This window comes from Haliotis asinina, chromosome 2, assembly GCF_037392515.1.
Source record: "Haliotis asinina isolate JCU_RB_2024 chromosome 2, JCU_Hal_asi_v2, whole genome shotgun sequence".
Classification (NCBI taxonomy): Eukaryota; Metazoa; Mollusca; class Gastropoda; order Lepetellida; family Haliotidae; genus Haliotis; species Haliotis asinina.
Window position 1 is genome coordinate 18797608 of NC_090281.1, and position 22528 is coordinate 18820135.

The 22528-nt window shown below is 38.9% G+C and overlaps 1 protein-coding gene across 1 annotated transcript in view; it reads right to left on the reverse strand.

Moving 5' to 3' along the window:
* LOC137272319 (valine--tRNA ligase-like) overlaps nt 1-19433 on the reverse strand; it is a 32656-nt gene extending 13223 nt beyond the window's left edge. The window contains exons 1-18 of the mRNA XM_067804686.1: nt 19294-19433; nt 18975-19044; nt 17602-17702; nt 16793-16911; nt 10692-10856; nt 9243-9324; nt 8456-8575; nt 8045-8153; nt 7054-7233; nt 5362-5590; nt 5060-5141; nt 4825-4901; nt 4410-4476; nt 3740-3839; nt 2290-2360; nt 1768-1893; nt 1168-1272; nt 225-372 (exon numbers count right to left, since the gene is read on the reverse strand). Coding sequence (XP_067660787.1) covers nt 225-372; nt 1168-1272; nt 1768-1893; nt 2290-2360; nt 3740-3839; nt 4410-4476; nt 4825-4901; nt 5060-5141; nt 5362-5590; nt 7054-7233; nt 8045-8153; nt 8456-8575; nt 9243-9324; nt 10692-10856; nt 16793-16911; nt 17602-17702; nt 18975-19044; nt 19294-19389 — 2047 coding nt within the window. The 5' untranslated portion in view covers nt 19390-19433. The remainder of the gene's footprint in view (nt 1-224; nt 373-1167; nt 1273-1767; nt 1894-2289; nt 2361-3739; nt 3840-4409; nt 4477-4824; nt 4902-5059; nt 5142-5361; nt 5591-7053; nt 7234-8044; nt 8154-8455; nt 8576-9242; nt 9325-10691; nt 10857-16792; nt 16912-17601; nt 17703-18974; nt 19045-19293) is intronic.
* Between the last annotated feature and the right edge of the window lie 3095 nt (nt 19434-22528).

Below are 22528 nucleotides of genomic sequence, written 5' to 3' on the forward strand. Positions count from 1 at the left end.
CTGAGCACAGTGTGAACCTGAGAGAGAAATATGTGGAATGCACTTACATATGAAGTCGTATGAGCACAGTGTGAACCAGAGAGTGAAATATGTGGAATGCACGTACATGTGAAGTCGTCTGAACAAAGTGTGAACCTGAGAGTGAAATATGTGGAATGCACATACATGTGAAGTCGTCTGAGCACAGTGTGAACCTGAGAGAGAAATGTGTGGAATGCACTTACATGTGAAGTCGTATGAGCACAGTGTGAATCTGAGAGCATCAGCACCACACTGGGGAATGCCTTGAGGATAATCCTTCTGCTGACCTTCAGATGCCCTCTTGACCTCTGAGGGGTCAAGGTTACTTTTCTTCAACTGTTCTTGGAGATTCTGTATAATTTAAAATTATTTTGGATTTACTAGAATATAATAGTTGAGGATAGTTTTCATAATGTATTGGTACATGTGTACATGTTTTATATAGCATGTCGTAACGGGATCGGGTGGTCAGGCTCGCTGACTTGGTTGTCATCGGTTCCCAATTGCAATGTTCATGTTGCTGATCACTGGATTGTCTGGTCCAGACTTGATTATTTACAGACCGTCACCATACAGCTGGAATACTGCTGAGTGTGGTGTAAAACTGAACTCACTCACTCACTTTATACAGCACGGTCATTTACTGATCCAAAAGCCCTCTATTCTTTGTCCAGACAGGGGCAGGAGGGTAGTCAAGTGGTTAAAAACTGATTGTCATGCCAAATATCTGGGTTCTATTTCCTACATGATACAACGTATGAAGTCCATTTCTGGTGTTCCCCATACTGATCTTGCTGGAATATTGCTAAAAGCAGCATAAAACTAAACTCACTCACTCTGTCCAGACACAATATCCACTTAGCCAGGCTGTGATAATCAGGATAATTATGGGATTTAATTTATCAGCAGATCCTGATGGAGCTGATGGGCAAAACTCTGCACAGTCAGCTTCAGGGTGTTAGACTAGTGTTAGGTGTATATTCGTAGATAGACACAGACTGTTGTTTCATGCCACACTTAGCAATGAGATATTATACATGAAGTGACCAACCAAAATGAAGCATTAGTTCCAGGGAATAATTCTCATCCATTATCCCTATGGACAAACATTCCTGATGTCTTCATACAACACGACTAATGACATACCTGTAAAGAAGTTCCATGTATGACATCCATCGGGTCTATCACATTGCCAAGGGACTTGCTCATCTTTCGACCGTGGGAGTCTCTCAGGATTCCATGAAGGAGAACCTTTAACAGATGCATTTACAATGTTGTTGTTTAATGGACAGATTTACAATGTTCTTGTTTAACAGATAGATTTACAATGTTCTTGTTTAACAGAGAGATTTACAATGTTCTTGTTTAACAGAGAGATTTACAATGTTCTTTAACAGAGAGATTTACAATGATGTTTACAACAGATAAGACTTACAATGTTGTTGTTTACTAGATTTACAATGTTGTTGTTTAACAGATAGACTTACAATGTTGTTGCATACTAGATTTACAATGTCCTTGTTTAACAGATAGACTTACAATGTTGTTGTATAACAGATACATTTGCAATGTTGTTCTGTGCAATGCAATGTCACTGAGTAGATGAGGTTAAATGCCACTTTCAACAGTAAATTCAGTCGTTAATATGAGCAAACTTAGTCTCTGAAACATTGTGTTCCTCACACTTAAGAATCTGACATCCATGACATTTGCTTTCCTGCAATGCTTAAAAGTTCAGTTATCTACCTCTTGGAACGGGAGCTGATTCGTGAGTTTGAGCCCCATCATGACCATCCTTGCAACCCAGAAGAATAGAATGTCACTTCCTGTTTCCAACAGACTTGTGGGATAGAAATGTGATAAATCAGCACTCTGAAACATAAAGACAAGGAATAAAATTGCCCCTTTAAAGAAATCAGAGTTGTGGCAACTTGAAGGCGAGAGAGAAGAACAGGCAAATTGTTAACTATCAAAATTATATATGTTCAGAGACTAAGCGCTAGTCTACCCTACATTCATTATCTACCTGAGAGTCCTGACAAGGGAAAAGATTAATGTACTTGTGTAATGAACCCCTTATGCTATCATTGAGATGTGAATAAGGTTCAAACACAAAAAACACCAAGACAGTTTCATGACTTTTTACATGGGATGACTATACACAGATCCTGTTTATGACGTCAATGTGACCTGCAAATATTGCTGACTGTTAACTCCACTGCGGGCAACGTCAATGTTGGCCATGAATAGCTTTGACCCTGGTCTCACCTGTTGAGGCCAACCGTGTAGAGAGAAGGGGAAGATTGCTGAGGAGAACCAGGTGTCAAGGACATCCTCATCTGAAACAGCCAGGTTGAGGAGGATCGGTAAGTAGAACTGTACAGATGGCTGCCGTTCTCTGAGGGGTAAGCCCTAAGCATTACCAAATTTGAGACTTAGAGGCTTCAATGCTTTAAGCTAATTGTTATATCTCAACATGTTTTTTCACAATGTTGGGCATGAGACAATGAATGCACGCCCGCCTTTCTGTGCTTGAAAAATTTGCCGGACAAGTTGGACAGAATTTGTGTTTTATTGTAGTTAGGGCCAGACTGCACCCCTATGTACCCGGAATGGCTGTTGATAGCCTGGATAATTTGTTAAAAAATATAGGGTAACTACAGAAGTCGATGGGAGAACATAACCTGTACTGCTTACCATCACAGCATCGCTTTGAATGAAATACTTAAATACCATCAAAGTTCAGAATGGTGGGATTCTTACAGACCATGGAAATTGTGTGGTGAGCACAAAAATAAACTGAAGACATCCATGACACTTTTGTTATGATGTTGAATACCCTTGGGGTCGAGTAAAGGCAATGAAACCTACTTGCACGTAGTGCAACCTAAGGCAAACACCTTGTTGCACCAAAGAAAAGCAGGTTGCATCCACTGCTTAATATAAAATCTTACATAAGGAGTTTTGGCAAAGATGGTTTAGAACAGTTACATAATTATAACCAAAGAAATCTGTAGTTATCTTACTTCCTGAACTTTCATGAACAAGTCCTTCAGTCACTGTTCCTACAGGGCTGGTGGGGTAGCCTAGTGGTTAAAACGTTTGCTCATCATGCAGAAGACCCGGGTTTGATTCCCCAAATGGGTACAATATGTGAAGCCCATTTTCTGGAGTTCCCTGCCATGACACTGCTTGAATGTTGCTAAAAGCGGCGTAGAACTAAACACACTCACTCAGTGTTACTACAATAATCAGAGTCATTGTTCCTAGTCAGTTTCTCATCATTCTGTTTTTCAGCTGAATATTAACATTAAGAAGAGGTTGCATTTAGCAGTTCTAGGTTGCACCAGTGCAAGTTGATATACAGAAGAGGTTGCATTTAGCAGTTCTAGATTGCACCAGTGCAAGTTGATATACAGAAGAGGTTGCATTTAGCAGTTCCAGGTTGCACCAGTTCAAGTTCTAAATGCTTAAATCATCCCTGCACCCTTTAACTAAAGTATTACAGACATTTGTTGTGAGTCATTCTGGTAACATAATCTAAACCCTACAACATCCTCAATACAATCTTAGCTTCATTGAACTGATATTAATTTTTTTCCTTTAATTCCACTTCTGATCTTATCTAATATAAAAGCCAAAAGAAACCTTCATGGTACTGCTACCTAACCAACAAAAATATTAGCTCGACATAAATTACTTTCTGCGCAATAAACACCTTGCTGTAGAGTTATCTCCCCTTCTGTGACAGCCAGCATCACTGCAGCTTTCCTTCTGGCCTCATCATCTGTCCGTCCACTCACCCAGAAAGTCTCCCCCTGGAAAACAGGGAGTTGAGTAAACACTGTTCAGAACACTACAACAGCATAACATCAAAAGAGGGACTTGATACTTCCAGAGAAACTCATCTTTCATGGGTTGTTTTGTATATAATCATTTTTGTTAAAAGGGGTAAAATGACATTCTGTTGGTTCTGTAAGTAATGTTGCATGCTTGTTGTAAGAGTTGACTATCGGAATGGGGTACCATCTTATCCTAATGGCACAGATCAATGACCATTGATCACTGGATTGTCTTGTCCAGACTCGATTATTTACAGACTGCTGCCATATAACTAGAATATTGCAGAGTGCCTTTCATGACAAGTGTGGGTTACTGAAGACCAATTGTAACCCGCAACTGCACGGGGCTGTGCCTCCTTGACCATTTCAATGTGCATGTCAATCAGAAACTGACCCAAGAGAATCCCATTTTCATCCACTGATTTTATACTGCTGAGAAACCTGTCTATTTACACTACACTAATTTTGGTCATTATAACTTGATGCCTCAACTTACCTTAAATATATTCCAAGGGGAATAGATACTGGAAATAAATATAAGCTCACCTGGTGCGTGACTTGGTAGGCAGGAATCCTATGTCCCCACCACAGCTGCCTCGATACACACCAATCCCTGTGGATGACAGATCAGTGACCTTGTAACCTTGACCTTGTATGTCAGGTCAACAAAAGAACAAACTTTCATTTATCTGTTTTCTTTAACACATTTGACAGACATTATTTGAACCTAACCAAAAATCCCCAAAGGATATCATTTGGTGCCAAGAAACCTAACCCATAATCCGTATCAGCTCGGGCGTAATCAGGAATACGCATGTGTGCTGGTGAAATATCATAGATATCATTGGGTGACAAGAGACCTAACCAAGGATACCCATGGGTGTTCGGCACCTAACCAGGAATGTTCATAGAAGCTGTGTATGAAACCAGAAATGTCCCTGCAGATTCCAGTCCAGATTACCTGATGCCATGCAGCCAGTCCAGCCAGACCTTCTCGTGACTCCTGGGGATCAGCTTCAGCTCACCGCTCTCTACAACCTGGGTACAGAGGAACAACTTCAGAAGGAGACTGACACCCAACGATCGAGGGACAAAAAACATCTGCGCCTTGAGCATGCACTATTGTGTGGACATGTGCAATAATAAATATCCTACAATAAGAGTAAAAAATCAGAGGTCCTGTGTCCTAAACTCACCTCTGCTGCCATCTTCGCCATCTGTTGACAGTCGACATACCACTGCTCCTTCAGCCTGGGCTCAACGATGTCTTTGGACCGACTATACACAATTGGAAATAGAAGTGCAGAAAATGAGTGAGTGAATGTTATTTTATGCTAGTCAGCAATCCATCACAGCAGCATGTAAAAGTCTATCAGTCTGATCTGATTGAGACAAAGCAGCGGTTGACAATAACATGAATGACGGACAGTACAGGGGCTGTTAACTAATCCTCACATTAAATCAATGAAGGGAGACAACTCACTCTAGAAGAACCCACCTACACACAGGCACAGTCATGCTGTGTTCTTCCTCTCCACGAAACAGTTTCTTCTCCTTGAGGAACTTGGTTAGATGATGTCGTGCAACAAACCTCCTCATGCCATTGAATGGTGGTGTGACATTCACCATGTGTCCATCATCACTGATGACGTTTGGTTTCTGCAGGTCATGCCTCTCTCCCACCAGGAAATCTGTGTGATCGTGCCCTGGCGTTATCTTCACAGCACCTGGTGGAAGTAAATTTTGTGAGTGACTGAGTGAGCGAGTTTAGTTTCACAATGCATTCAACAATATTCCAGCTATATGGTGGCAGTCTGTAAATAATTGAATTTGAACTAGACAATCCTGTGATCAACAGCATGGGCACTGATCTTACTTTTAAAGTAAATTTTGATAAACAGTTGCTGTCCAGATAAAACATCTAATAATATACAAAGGCAAAAGTTATTGGACAAACAAACAAACAACATCAGTGTTAAAGATTAGCAATGAAATTCCAACAGAAGGCCAGTACAGAAATATGTCAAATCAGACAGAGAGCAAAGATCCCATGCAAATGAAACAGAGCACAGTGGCAGACAGTTAACAAGAATACACAACTTGACCACCAAGTGACCAACCATTTGATGTTGGTCTCTTGTTTAGATAAAGGCATTCTCGTCCCACAGAACTTGTCATATCTTCCTACGAACCTCTGTTCCCTTTCATGGTGGATTCATGACTGGCTGCAGTCAGATTTAGTTGTGCAGTCAGCGACATTGTTTCAAAAGTGATCAGCCATAATTTCCATGTGTTTCTGGAAAACTAGAAGCTCTTCCCCTTCGCGATGCACAAACTCAGTCATGTAATGGGGGATCAATGGTGTCTCCATTACCTTCATTGACAAGCTAGCCATGAAATGTCTTGTGTGTCACATCAACACACACTTCCAGCAGAAGAGGGATATTTGTGGAACCATGTTTGCTTGCTTTATAGTCAAATTGGATCTAAGTTGATGTGCGCGTGTTGTGAGTGGATGCAAAGAAGGGAGATAATTTGTGTTGCGATTTTTTGCTGCTAAGGGATTTTACGAGAACAAGGAAATATGGCCATATTAGTACAGATGTTCATACAAAACTATGACAAGTAACCTCTGTGGGAAGAGAATGACATATGGTATGATCTTGGTTCAGTGGTTTCCATTTACATCAGGATTATAGAGTTTCATTTCTCGTGTAAAACTGTTTTCAGTACTCAGCTGGTCCGGCCAAACAATACACTTTGTTTGAAATAGGTCACCTGTAAGACTTTCCAGTGATCAAACTGTGTCTACATCAGACAGTTCAGGGATTGATGTTGTAAGTGAGTGAGTGCCACTTTTAGCAATATTCCAGCAATTTACAATGGTAGAGGACACTAGAAATGGGCTTCACACATTGTACCCACTTGAGGTACTGAACCCTGGTCTTCGGCGTGACATGTGACTGCTTTAGCCCCAAGGTTTCACCTCCATCCCCGTTGAATTGGTGAGCCCTGATGCAACATATAACTAACTAGCCACCTGTAAATACATTGTACACCTAATGTCCTCAGTTTCACAGTGCAACTGAGGCTGGGATTTTGAAAACATCATTTCCTTGCAAGTTCCTTGCAAGTTAATGATTTTTAGAGAATCTTTACTATTATCAAATCTTCCACAAATTCTTTGTACCTGTTCCAAACTCCATATCTACAAAATCATCGAGTACAATGGGCAGGAGTTGTTGTGTGACAGGGTGTCTGACATGACAGCCATGGAGGTGATGGTATCGGCTGTCGTCAGGGTGGACAGCCACAGCAACATCTCCTAACATGGTCTCTAGGCGTGTTGTCGATACTACAATCTCACCATCTGCAACATCATCCACACACAGGTCAGTCAGTGTTTCATTCTTACAACTGACTATCTTAGTTACATTTTCAAGGAAGGAATCATTTCCCTGCTGTACCATGCAGGAGATACTACTTCCCTGTTGTACTCTGTAAGAGATACTGCTTCCCTGTTGTACTCTTCAGGAGAAACTATTTCCCAGTTATACTCTGCAACAAATACTACTTCCCTGTTGTACTCTGTAAGAGATACTCCTTCCCTGTTGTACTCTGTAGGAGATACTGCTTCCCTGTTGTACCCTGTAAGAGATACTGCTTCCCTGTTGTACTCTTCAGGAGAAACTATTTCCCAGTTATACTCTGCAACAAATACTACTTCCCTGTTGTACTCTGTAAGAGATACTCCTTCCCTGTTGTACTCTGTAAGAGATACTCCTTCCCTGTTGTACTCTGTAGGAGATACTACTTCCCTGTTGTACCCTGTAAGAGATACTGCTTCCCTGTTGTACTCTTCAGGAGAAACTATTTCCCAGTTATACTCTGCAACAAATACTACTTCCCTGTTGTACTCTGTAGGAGATACTGCTTAACTGTTGTACTCTGCAGGAGAAACAATAGAGATACTACTTCCCTTTTGTACTCAAGGTAAGAAACAATTTCCTTGTTATCATCTGGGAAGAAATAATTATTTCCCTGTTATGCAAGTGGGAAAAAACTACTCCCCTGTTAAATCTAAAGATGACACTTGCCTAAAGAGGAAACTTGAGTAAGACAGACCAGTAATTCCCAAGAATATAACAAGGAAATACATATATAAAGACCTCCAGATGTACCTGTCTCACTGACTGGGTAAGCAAATGATGTAAGGACTCCAAATGGAATCTTCCTGTCATATCCTGGGACTGCTAAAAGGGTTCTTCCAGATACAGGAATGCTATCCACCTTGAACACAATAATTCAGTGAGCCACAAGAACAGAAATATTTTCTAAAGCATTGAAGAAACAAACTCAAGCGCCTAGCATGAAGAGTGAGTGAGTGAGTTTAGTTTTATGCCACTCTTTGCAATAGTTTAGCAATATCATGGCAAGGGAAACAAGAAATAGGTTTCACACTAATCACAGATTGTATCCATGTGTCGAATCAAACCCAGGTCTTTAATTATTAGACTACCGTACTACACCTCCCACCACCTAGTTATTGTGAAGTGAGTTATTCCGTACAGATGTATACAGATTGTGCTTACCTCTATATCAGAAATGGCTGAGCGTAGGGCACATGACCAGTTGACTAGACGATTTCTCCTGTATATGAGTCCCTCTTCGTGTAATCGTACAAAAGCTTCCACCACAGCATCAGACAATTTCTGTTGAAGTAAAATACTTTCATTTTATTTAGTTGTATACTATACATAGTGTTCCTGTTCATGTTAACACCAGGCACATGTGTGCACAAGTATGGGGGCTTGGTGGGAGAGCTGGCTTAAGTGCCTGGCTAGTGATCCACAGAACTTGAGGTGTCGGGATCGTGCCCACCTGTGAGTGAATGTAAAACCTTGGAGTCAACATTGTGTGTTGTCACAACTCCTAGTGTACAGTACACAACCTTGTGTATTTAAAACAACCCATGAATCCGTTGGTACATGACCAGATGGTGGCCACATGAATACGTGGAAACAACTAGTTGCGGGTACAGCAACGTGCAGTAAACTTGGATGAAGTACTGTCACTATGTGTCCCAGTCCATCCTGCTGTGACTGGTTACCTCATAAGGATTGGAAGGATGCATTAACTCGGTGTGCCTAGTGGCTGCAGGGGTTGTAGTCTCCCCTGGAAGCTAAGACTGATAATACCATGGGCCATGGGACTGACATTGAATGACTGAGAAAAAAACCCCAGTGAATTGATCATATGCTAGTGGTGTGGATATGTGCACTATCTAAATATCCAATAAGAGTAATAATATTTGAGTTTACAGCTGGTCCTGAAGCTGGTGCGCAGAAAACGTAGAAAGATTCCACAACAGTGACTCACATTGGCCATGGTGAAAGAAGCTCTGCTCCAATCCAGGGAGGAACCAAGTCGTTTCATCTGATCATAGATTATCTCCCCTTTTCTGAACGCAAAAACATACAACATCAAAGATAGTTTACACAAACACAAATGCCGTGTCCACCTAAATACAAATGTGAAGATTTTTTTTCATCTATATTTCTGGCAAAGACTGACATCTCAAAAACAAATTTAGCCTCAAGCTAGTGAACATTCCTCAAGCTAGTCTACATTCATTCTATGATCATAATCAAAACATCACACAACTGAGGTTTTGCAGAATTAATGTCCTAAAAATAAAAAACTTCTTGGAACTAACTATCATAAAATATTGATAATGAAACATTTTTTTTATCTTTATGTCTTAAAGTCTGCAAAAACCTCAGAGTTGTGTGATGGTTTAAATATGATCAGTGTTTAATTGAGTATTGTATGGTTATTAGTTTTCAAACTGGATTGTGATTCAATGGTCTGGTACAATCAACCAGATTGTAGATGGTAGGGTCTGTGGCACTCCCTCCACATTCAGCTAACACTGTTACCATGGTAACCCAGTTGACTGTCTACCAGGCTAGCAATTCTCAAAACGTCTGTAGCCCTACAAACTTCTTGGGTCCATTCTTGTCACACTGATGACGAACAAAGTTAAGAATTCTTAGGGCCTGAACGATTCAAGAATAATGGCCCAGTTGGTGCTATTTCTGTTTACAATTCATGGGAGTCAAAAACTCTCCCAATCAGTTACAAATAATTGTAAATGACTCAAACGAACGGCAAAGTAAATGGGAAAAACACACCAACTCCGCAGAATTTTGTCATAAATTTTGTCAACAAATTATATAAGTTGTTTAACAAACCATCATTATTTTCATTTGATACTGCAAGATTTGTGACATGGGTGTAGCATGTAGATACAGGTGTAGGAAGTCCTTTGATACAAGTCATTTGGTCTAGGTTTGGGTATTGGAACACAGTGTGTTTCAGTTTTCCAAATATACTAAGAATGCTCCATCTTATTATGAAAAATATCACTTCAATTTACTCACGATAGATTAAATTTCAAGAACTTATTATTGCTGCGAGTAAAAGAGTGAGTGAGTGGGTGAGTGAGTGAGTTTAGCTTTTACTCAGCAATATTCCAGCTATATGGTATTGGTCTGTACATAACTGAGTCTGGATCAGACAATCCAGTGATCAGCAGCATGAGCACATGCACAACATGTTCCTGCACAACTGGAAACCGATGACATCTGTCAACAAAGTCAGCAAGCCTGACCACCCGATCCCGCTGATCGGCAGTAAAGACAAGCATGGGTTACTGAATGCCAATATTCTAGCCTGGACCTTCATGGGTCTTTTATTGCTGTGAGGCAGGAATATTGCAGAGAGAAAGACAGACATCTCTTTATCTCTCTATCATCAAAAACCTACTCATTCTTCCATTTCCAAACTTCCTCCACAAATCTGTCGCGACCCAGGTCATGGCGAGATTGGTGACATTCTTGATGCAGCTTTCTCTCCACGACTACCTGCGTTGCAATCCCTGCATGGTCGCATCCTGGTACCCATAGCGTCTCACGACCTTGCATCCGATTCCTACCACAAACATCAACAATATACAAAACTCTTAAATGTACATCCATGACCAGTTAAGACCATGCACATCTGATTTAATACTTATTTCAAGTCCAAACTGATGTATTGTTTACATATTGTAATAATGCATTGTGACAGAAAACAAACCCAAACTGTAAGATATCACCAGCATTAACAGTACATTATTCCAGAAATATCTTGAAAGACAAAACAAAACAATATTTTGGCCCAATCCACCTCGCATCACAGCAAAAACTTCACATTCAAACCAGTGGTTAAAATCATGAACATCAATTCTTGCAATTATGGCTCAAGAAAAGGAACACCGGATAATCAAATCTTGTAGCTTTACCCTTAGGTAAACACAGTCTCATGCTAATAGTGGGATGTGATGAAAATTTAACAGCAGAGTCATTAAAACAAGATGTTTTGCTCCCAAACTGACCCCTGTATCCATGAAGATCTGACACACCCTGAAGAGGAGTCCACAGAGAGGATGCTGTCAGGAGTATTCAAAGACACAATGATCGAAATAATGTAGTTTGGTTTCTTTCTTTGGTGTTAAACATGACTGCCATGTGGGAATAATCAAGTATGGACTAGAAAATCCAGTGACTGACAACCTGAGCAGTTGAATATGTCAATTACCAGGGTTGATTTGATTCAATTCATCGAAAATTGAATCTGATATCTTAGTTTCAATTTCTGATAACCATTCTCCCCGTTTTGATATGATATTTTAATACCAATTTAAATCATTTCCAGACAGCGTGAATGTAATTTTGAATCTAACTCAAGCAGTTTCAAGCACTGAAATAAGGTGAAATGTGATTGGTTGATGTCGGTAATTATCCAGTGAGAATTGTTCCTAACACACATCAGCGAGGTGACAATAGTTTCACACTTAAACAGCCAACTCTGAGAGTTAAGAGGAATCTGAAGCTTTAACTTTTATGAAGAATCAAATTGAAAATGATCAAATCGAGGATTCTATATTCAAATATCAATCTAGGACTGAGTGAATCATTGCAGCCCCATCAACCCCACAACTGGTAGAACAACTGCCAGTGAACCTGACCACTGATCCCATCAGTCACATCATATTACAAGCAAATTATACCCCGGATCTTCACACGGCTGATTAGCGAGTTAGTGAGACTGGTTCATTTTCTCTTTCAACTCAGAATTTCAGTTAAATCATGAAGTTGACGTGGAGGGAATTCCTGAATAGATGAGACATACAAAAATGGAAACACAATTAGATTGAATTTCGATTTTAGCATGTTGACTGCCTACCACGACTATATGCATGTTAATAAATGTAACAGAATTTGTTACTACGAGTCATCTTACAGCTACATCAGAGGTATTTTAAACCAAACTTCACATGTTGGCCAAATAAGCACAACAAGGTATCATATCCTGGCAGTTTTGCCAATATGTGAAACTTGTTTTAAAATACCTCTGATGTGACTACAAGATAACTCATAGTAGGCAAATTCTAGGGCAGCATACTGGTATTTACTGATTCTGACATGAAATCGATACGCATTGCATGAGTGAGTGAGTTTAGTTTTACGCCACACTCAGCAATATTCCAGCTATATGGTCTGTAAACAATTGAGTCTGACCACCAGATCTGATTAGTTGCCTATTACAACAAGCATAGTCGCCTGATAGGGCAAGCACGGGTTGCTGAAGACCAATTCTACCCTGGAGTTTCATGGGTCCGATATGTATTCGGACACTATGACCGAAAAATAATATTTTGACAAGCTGAAAACCTTGTAACACTTGGAAATCTTTGGATGTTTTCATTTTTCACACTGGAAGTCAAGTTAAATTCAGGATGAAGATGTGTTCTTAATATCTTTTCAAGTGTTTTGCAATGATTTGGATCTGAATATTTAAAATAATTATTCATTAAGAGTTTAAACTAGTTTAAACCAGTTGCCACTGTGTTGATGTTTAATTTTTCTTTTCCTTGTTTCCAAAAAATATTGTATTTGATAAGATTAAAAGTTTGTGTTAAAACGTAATCAGGCACAGTCATTGCGTTGTATTGTTGCTTTATAAATCAAGCACAGTCATTGTGTTGTATTGTTGCTTTATAAATCAGGCACAGTCATTGTGTTGTATTGTTGCTTTATAAATCAGGCACAGTCATTGTGTTGTATTGTTGCTTTATAAATCAGGCACAGTCATTGTGTTGTATTGTTGCTTTATAAATCAGGCACAGTCATTGTGTTGTATTGTTGCTTTATAAATCAAGCATTAACCTCATTATGAGTATTTTTAGAGAAAAAAATATCTTTGCAATATACTGCAATACATACCGCAATATATCACATGCTTTTGCATTGCAATATATCACAATGTGAAAATTCTCCGCATACCCACCTCTAGCAAATTCTGTTACATTTGATAATGAGGGTATACTCGTGGTAAGCAGTCAATGTGTTAGTCCATATTTTTTGCTTCTTGCAACACCTAAAGGATGCCAGTGCTATATATGTAAGCCCAGTCTAATGCTTCTTGGCACAAACAAGCCACACACTAGTTACGCTCTTACAAATTTATTCAAAATTCTTCTATACATTATGTACTTACATATGTAGTCAAAACAGTTTTTTTTATGTTTACCATACAAATACAACAAAGGACTGACAAAATGTTAACTGTTTTATTTGCGTTGATAATAACTCAACACTCAGCAATATTCCAGCAAGACTGGACCAGACAATCCAGTGATCAACAACATGTAATAGTGTAAGAATGAACTAAGCATGCCAAATATGATAAATGGGTTTATCATCCTATCATCCTTATCAAGCTTTTATAAGACAAATAAGTGTGAAAAAACATTTTGGCATTATGATTAGCAAATACATGTGTATATATCTGTGAGTGAGTGAAAGAGTGAGAATGGTTCTATGCTGCTTTTAGCAATATTGCAACAATATCATGACAGGGGACACCAGAAATTGGCTTCACACATTGTACCCATACAGGAAATCGACCCGGGTCTGTGGCATGAAAGGCGAATGCTTTAACCCTATCCCTATTTCCAAACATATGTCAAAGCATGTTTGTACTAAAAAATCTATATCCTAAATTTGATTAAACAAGATTTGCAAACACTTTTTCAAGTTATCCCAAACTATAATTGTTGTTCTTTTCAAAATTTTTCAGTCTTCCAGATATATTTAACTACCTCCAAAGCACTCCTTCTATTTTCAACTTAACGAAAAACATTACCACTAATTTTATGCATATCCCAAAGTGCCTCTATCATTAACTTCTCTCAAGGCATCTGATATCCTTAACTTAACACAAATTAATTCTATCAATATGTCTTTTCAAAATATTTCTGCTTTTATCAGCCTATTTCAAACTTTTTTCAATATAGCTCAAAGCATTCCTTCAAATTTCAAATATAACTCAAAATGTTCCTTCTAATTTTAACCAAACTCAAAGAATTCCCCCTAAATTCAAATGAACTCAAAGCAGTCTCTCTAATAAGCTACATCAAATGAACTGAAAGCATTCCCTCTAATTTCAAATGAATGCAACTCATTCCTCTTATATCAAATGAACTCAATGCATTCCCTCTAATTTCACATAAACACAACTCACTCCTACTATTTTTAATACAACTTAAAGATGTCCTGTCATTGTTACTTATCTAAAACACATTCCTGCTATTAGTGAAGGAACACAACCACAGTCACAGTGTTTCACTTCAGAAAACCAACATGTTGATCAGCTCCCTCTTTCTAGTGGGCACAACAACATCCATATTATGCCTCTGATCAAAGGGGATGGTTTTTAACAGGATCCTGTACACCAGCTGTCTCAGTAACTTTCCAGGGAGCCACGAGCGGTTGTTGTACACCCACCAGACGGTAACAGGGCCGTACATGTCTTTCTTTGACTGAGCTGATGCTTGGTAACACAGTTTGGGCATTGCATCTGGATTAATCTGCTGGATGAAGAAAAAACCCATTTCCTTAGATGGAAACTTGGTCCAGTGATAGTTGACATTCTTCATTGCCAGCTGGTAATACTCTCGATAGGTTTTGATGGACGACACTTGGTGTCCAAGCTCATTGGCTCCATGAGCTCCAGACAAAAAGGAGCCATACTTTTGTGATCCAGTAATTGAAGAGTCATGGCAGTTGGATCTGGACATATATCCATATGGATGTGATAAAGTTATTTCTGAACCATGCTGATTGGCTACAGATATCAAGGACTTACGCCCACTGGCTCCAAACACTGCGGAGTTGTGCTGATTTGTTGCAGGTTTTGAGAAGCCATGATGATGGGTTCTGGAGCAATACTGATATGTTTCAGTCACTTCAGAGACATTTTCAATATGTCCAGATATTGAAGAACTCTGCTGATGAGCATCAGTATCATAGAATTTTGTCAATGAACATCTGTTGGGAGATATATAATTTCTGTTTTCAGCCGACCATGTCACAGCTTCAGAAAACTCTGGAGGACATCTATCCCAGGAACTGGAACATGAGAAATCAGGTGACCATTTCTGTGAAGATTCTTCTACATGAACACAAGAGGAGGGATGATGTTCATCACTGCAACCATAAATGCAAGCACCACATTGTTCTTCATTCACACTCAAACTCTCCAAGTTATCGTTTCCATCATCATGGCAATCCGATGTCTGACCATCACCTCCTTGCTGCACATCACAACTACAGTACTTGCTGTTGCTGCCGCTGGAGATAGGCACCTGGGTTTCTGCATGTTTATGTCCTGTACACTGATGCTTGTCAAACTGAATTGTCACAACAGCCAAACTGGAGGACTCCTCAATGTTGAATGAAACTACACCGTAACAGGAGAGCCGCTCTAAGTTGGTGATGATCTCTAGCGGGAGATCAAGAAGGCAGCTGTTTAGTGACATAATCACAAAATAATGATGCTATTCAAAACAATTATAGTAACACCAGTCTCTGTGTGCAGTGACTACACAGTCTCTCAGTGAAATATTCAACAACAGATTGAGACACCTATGCATCTTAAGGCAAGCCAGTCTAAATATTTATTGTATTGTGTGGAAAGACAATGTGAAACAACCCCACTCTGTCCCCAACAACAGAACAAATAGAGTTATGTAACCAGCTTGCAGTAGCAAGCCAAGTGGGGCTAAGAGCATCTCATCTGTGAAGCTAACTCATGACCTCATTTCAGAGCTATATGACTAAACTAAAGGTGCATATCCGATTTCTTTGAATACAAAGCAAGGATGTATCTCTACCTGTTCATCAACCAATATTTGGCCCCAAATCAGCTGTAAATATGTCATTAAAAAACTCACACTGGATCTCTTATTTTAATCTTAATTAAATTAAGAAGTGTAGTGTATTTCAATAACAACAGAGCCAATAAATAGGATGAGGTTATAATGAAATTTAAAGAAACTCATGCACATGGGTATGGAGCTGAAAACCTGGAAATATTACTTGGTCAAACAGGATTCAAACCCAAAATCATACCTGGCTGGCATGCCAAAGGGGCACAACTCTGCACTACTACTTCCACTGCAGTGTTCCTTCTTGTGGTGAAAGCAATGAGGTGATCGTAAGTCACTAAGGTAACCTTAGTGCAATGTTAAAGAATGGGAACTGAGGTTAACGTTAGTAAAGTTTGCTTCATGCAAGTAGTCCCTGTAAAATGTCAGTGGCCTACTGTAGACTTATACAAGTTAGAATTATTGAGTGAGTTTAGTTTGATGCTGGTTTAGCAATATTCCAGCAATATCACAGCGGGGAGCATAGGAAAGGGCTTCACACATTGTACCCATGTGGGGAATTGAACCCAAGCATTTGCCATGACGATCGAAATAATTTAACCACTGGACTACCCCATCAACCCCCTAGCCTACAATAGGTACAAGTTGGAATTACCATCTGATGACTGCATCCTGTATAGAGCATGTCAGGGCGTGTCCCAGGTGGAGCGTACCAGTCACATTGGGGGGTGGGAGGACCATCACGAATGGCGGCTGCTTTCCTCCAACGACTCCCTGTAAGTGATGCTACTGGTATATTATCAATGATAAAATCTAAAATAGCCTTAAAGTGGCTATATTACTAGAACCCTTATCTTGTATTTAATTTGCAAATGTATTCCCTTGAGATAATGACGATATACTTGCCTTTTTGATGCAAAATTTTGCAAAATAGCTTTTGGATGCTGAAGTTGTTGTGAGGGGTAGAAAGCGATATATAATATTCCTAAGAACAGTCTAATTGTCCGTTCAAAAAACATCCATATGATGATTTCTTCAATGGCGGAATAAATGCATAAAGTAAAGATAAGTTGTATAAGAATGAAAGCCATGAAGACCCAGGGATTGGGAAAGGCAGGGGCCATGGGCCATTTTGCACATTAGAATGAAAGATGGCTCATTGAAATTTTGAAGTTTACTATTGATACACGGGCTGTGGCCCATTCTAAATTCAGAAAATGGCTACTAATACCCAAACTTGCCCATCATGGAGGTTCTCTATCCCAGTCCCTGAGACCCTCATGGTTTTCAATTCTAAGTGAACGCAAAGTGACCAACAGAGTTTGGACTGTAACCAAGCGTCCATATCCAGAAAGCGATCTGACCATGTTCACAAAGGGGTATTGTTAACATCCATAGTTTCACATATGCTTACAAATATCATAGCACAGAGATCGATTTTTGGAACAGAACCGACTGACTTGCCTGTGCTTTTGGGGTGAAGAATTCTTGCTGCACCCACCATTCATACCATCCAGATTCCACATATTCAGGGTCGTAGGTAGATGGAAGGGGCCCAGAAACATCTGTAATGATGTTCAAATTCCAGGTATTACCACAAGTAAATTGTAATTGTATATTTTATTGACAACAATTTATCAGGTAAAGACACATTGAATGTTAAATGCTCAAGCAAACTGGATATATGCATACAAAAAATAATCCTGGAAATACAGAAACTGTAAAAGGTGTTATCAATTTCAAAAGCTGAGAAACTTTATTTCATTATGAAGCTTGTTTGAGTGGTAGTTTTAGAAGTTGGAAGTAAGACGGAAAAAGTATATATGGATGACAACTTCTTTAATTCTAGAGCACCACGTTTTGATACAGGTTCTTGAATCATTTACAGGTATCAAGTTTCAAGCATTATGAATATGGTGAAATGACACTCACCTATATTGGAAATTGATGAAAAGAATCATGCATGATGGCATACTCAAATCACAAAGTGTAAATTTAACAAAAAGTCATATGTTGCAAATAAAATGGAAAATGCACTTTCAAAACATCACGTAGACATCTTTTAGCTCTGCCCAGGCTGAATGAATAAGTTGTTGCTATGAAATCACTGAACAATAAGCTTTTTTTAACGACTCAAAAAGTATCCACATGTTTTATTTCACAAAAAGAAACAAACAAGACATAAAACACATAATATGGTACTGCATAAATGTATAAATACCAATACAGTCGTTTATTCAAACACTTGTGTTTTTATTGAAATTGTTCAGACAAGGCCATGTCTTCTTGTGGGTCCTCATTTGAATGTATGATATCCACATGACAAAAGCAGTTAGCAATTGTCTTTTCGCTCACAGCTGTCCAGGCTTGCTTGATAATCCGGATTAATTAATTATAGTGACCCACGAATTGACACGCCTCAAAATTAACTCAGTGTCACCTTGCTACTCAGAGGTAGTTTGTCTTCTCACACTTCAAAACCTGCCGACAGCTTTAATTTCATGTTACTGGACACAAAGCACTCGGTAATCGTGTGTGTATACATACAGGTGCTCAACAAGACAAATATACAAGACAAAGAATGCACATAATTTAGTGTTTTGGATGTGAAAATGTAACCAGATTTCCGGATAGGTGAGTAAGGCGAGTTTTCCTGATATCTGAGGTCTGGGATAAACGGGGCACGACTGTATATCAACCTACTAAAGATAACGGGTTGAACTGACCCTGCAGATAAAATTGTACATCGAAGAAGTGCTGACAAATATCCACTGACCAGTGTAATGTATATCTCGGCTCCAGTCGCTCACCAGACGGTCATACATAAAGATTCTAACCTTTCTTCGCTGCTCTGGAAGATGCTATCTCCGAGTGTCCTGTACCTGCTGTCGTCGAATAGACTTGGATCTGACAATGTATGAACAAGTGTTAAGAGATTAACATACAGATCCATGTACGACTGACAAACAGATTACCACATGTTAGAAAAGCACGACCTGTCAGACTAGCCGAGAGTAGAGATGCAGGGTCATGACTTGAAGTGGAACCTCAAATCGTGGCTCTCGTGTATTTACTGTGTCGTTGTGTTGTTCACACTGCAGGGACCATATCAATGTCTATAGTCACAGTAAATAGCTAAGACAAACTGCTGCGTACCGCATAGCATGTGGAAGCTGAAATCCGATGTCCCTTGTATTTCTTCAAGCCGTATCTTCGATAGAAGAATCGCATGTGACACCAGGAGGCTGCCATTTTGACAGCAACTATAAACTCTGAGCAGCCTGTTTCATGAAACGTCTAGTGCTAAGTAGCAGCCTTATGCGCGGTAAGGATAACATTGAGCTCACTGCCGCGTCGACTTTATTACACGCGGTGTCACGATTTTCATGGTTTAAAACGAAGTATGAGTATTTGCTATCGAATCTACCAGTTAGTTGCATACAAATATAGTTTCTGGTCATGCATACGAAATATCACTGAAAAAGAAAATTTGTGAAAAAATGTATAAACGTAATCATCTCATTATACAGATGAATTCAGTACTCTATGAATGAGGAAGGAAGGAAGGAAGGAAGGAAGAGCTTTATTCGGTATTTATGGCCACATGACCAAGAGTACAATTAAATGAGCATAATATAGCACATGGACAGGTGAACAAGTTTATACGGGTAGACATTGTTTCAGGTAAATTGCAACATTTTTTAGTAGTTTGACGTTCTTTGTTGCAAGCAACTGAGTAAACTTTGATCTGGTTGGGGATATAATATAAAAGTGAGTAAAATGGACATACGAGCAAGAAATGATACTCATCTTGTATTAAATTACAGTTACATTTATCACATTTCATGGAATCAGAGTTTATCCTATTATAGCGGCGGTGTTGAATTTTAAGTTTATGACTCATGCATCTGAATTTAAATAAAACACGTAAAAGATCTTTCTCGTAACAAAACTCTGATATATATTTTTCAGGTTCAAGTACAGATTTATATGATGAGTAATGATTTAAGAATGACGAAGAAGTGATTTTTGCATACCAATTCTGGAAATCTATATCTTTACATCTCTGTTTAAAAACATTAATAAAGCTTGTTACCTCGCCACAATCTTGCGATAACCACACAAAAGAAAATCCAGAATGAAATAAAAGTAAACGTACATGGGATACCCAATTGTGACCACCACTGTCGTCATATCTCTTTAGCAGTTCATAGCATGCCTTTGGGATGCGATAACTTTCCATATTCAGGAGTCTACACCAGTATTTTATACAACGGGTGAAATACTGCACACAAAGGTGGCCTCTACCCGTTTCACCGAGTACAATATTTGACGATACGTTTTTGCTAACACGAAGGTATCTTTTGAAATAATAGCTGTGCATTTTTTCAATGCTTGCACGATAAGTAAAAATATTTCTGCACCATAAAGTAAAATTGGTGCAATTTTGCTATCGAATATAGTGGATGCCACAGACAGAGATATACTTTGATATGTCTTGAATAGAGAAAAAAAATGGGAAATGAAGCCCTCCTAGCTTGTAAAGCTAATGTTTCACATGCTTTAGACCTGTACAATTTCGATGTAAAGACAATGCCAAGATATTTATAATGAGGTAAAACATTCATGATTGTACCGTCATAAAACCATTTTTCGTTATTACGAAGGTAACCACCATTCCTGAAAACAATAATGCTGGATTTATTCAAGTTAACCTCTAGACCCCATTTGAAACAGAATGAATTTAACGTATCCAGTTTTCTTTGTGGACCTATTACTGTGTCATCGATAAGAGTGACGTCGTCTGCAAATAACAGTAAAAGTATATCATTCATTCCATTTTTCACGAATATTCCTCGTAGGCCACATGTATTCATTTCATCAACTAATTCATTAATAAAGAAAATGAATAGAACAGGACTTAGAATGCATCCTTGCCGTAGTCCCGATTATGTCGAAAATACGTCTGAGCGCACACTACCTATTTTCACACAAGCAGATACCTTATCATACATACTTTATAAAATTCGTATTATTTTCCCATGTATACTTTTGGAGATAAGAGCATATAGAAGCTTGTCTCTGTCTACATAATCAAAAGCCTTTCGAAAGTCTATGAAAGCTGCGTAAAACCGATGTTTCGGTTTTCTTAAATACTTTTGGCATAATGTTTGCAGAACAAACATATTATCAACTGTTGTGTAATCAGGTCTAAATCCAGCTTGACATTCATGTAATATTTCGTTCAGATCTAGCCAGATACGGATTCTGGTTTCGAAGATAGAAGTGAATATTTTTCCCATTACATTTAACAGAGAGATTCCACGATAGTTATTTGGTTCCTGAGTACTTCCATTTTTATAGAGTGGAATGATCAAGCCAATATTCCAGCTATCAGGGAAAATGCCGCAATCTAGAACAGCATTAAACGATATTTCTAGGTAGGGAAGTAAACATTGGGCATGTTTAAAGAATTCGGGTGGTGTACCATCAATACCTGGGGATTTACCAGATTTTAACGCTTTGATCGCGTTATCTATTTCTGTTCCTGTAATTGGTTCAGATAGAAAGTCAATATTGTTACATTCCGCACAGTAATCATGCTGTGTCAAAAATTCTTCAACATTCTCATTGAACTCAACATTTGTTTCCCGACATGCCGGGTTTAACAGACTCTTAAAATATGTCACCCACTTGTCTGTTGTAATTGTGTTACTTTCATTACAAGTGTTCAGTAGAGATTTTATCTTATGCCAGAACTTCTTACAGTCACCACTTGCAGCTGCACTCTGAATCTCATCAGCAATACCACTGTTAAACATTCTACTTTTATTTCTGCATAGGAGGCGAAAGTGTCTCTTTGCTTCAATGTATCTGTTTAAATTTTCTTTTGATCTGTATTTGCGGAACATATTAAGCCAGTAAAAGTTACATTTTTTAGAACCTTCGCATTCTTCATCGAACCATTTTGGTTGCATATTCTTTGCTGTCGGGATATGATCATCACATTTAAAGTGACTACCTACACAGTGTAGAAACTCAACCAGTTTCTCGGTGGCACCATTGATATCAGAATGGACTAGATCAAGGAACTCATCTAATATAGAACGTGCTGTATTAGACGCTACAGACTCATTGAAGGTGTCTAAACCACCATTATTCCACCTGAACTTTACGAGTTTTACACACTCTACATGACGATCACTGACCACTTGCGGATTTTCGCTACAATACTCGACGCATACCTGTATAATGCACGATATAGGAAGGTGGTCAGAGTCTGGCCGCGAGTGGACAAACATATTCTGAATTAAGTAGAAACAATTTGTGGACGCCAATATAAAATCAACAAGGCTTGAGCCATTGTGTGTAATACATGTAATAGACCCAG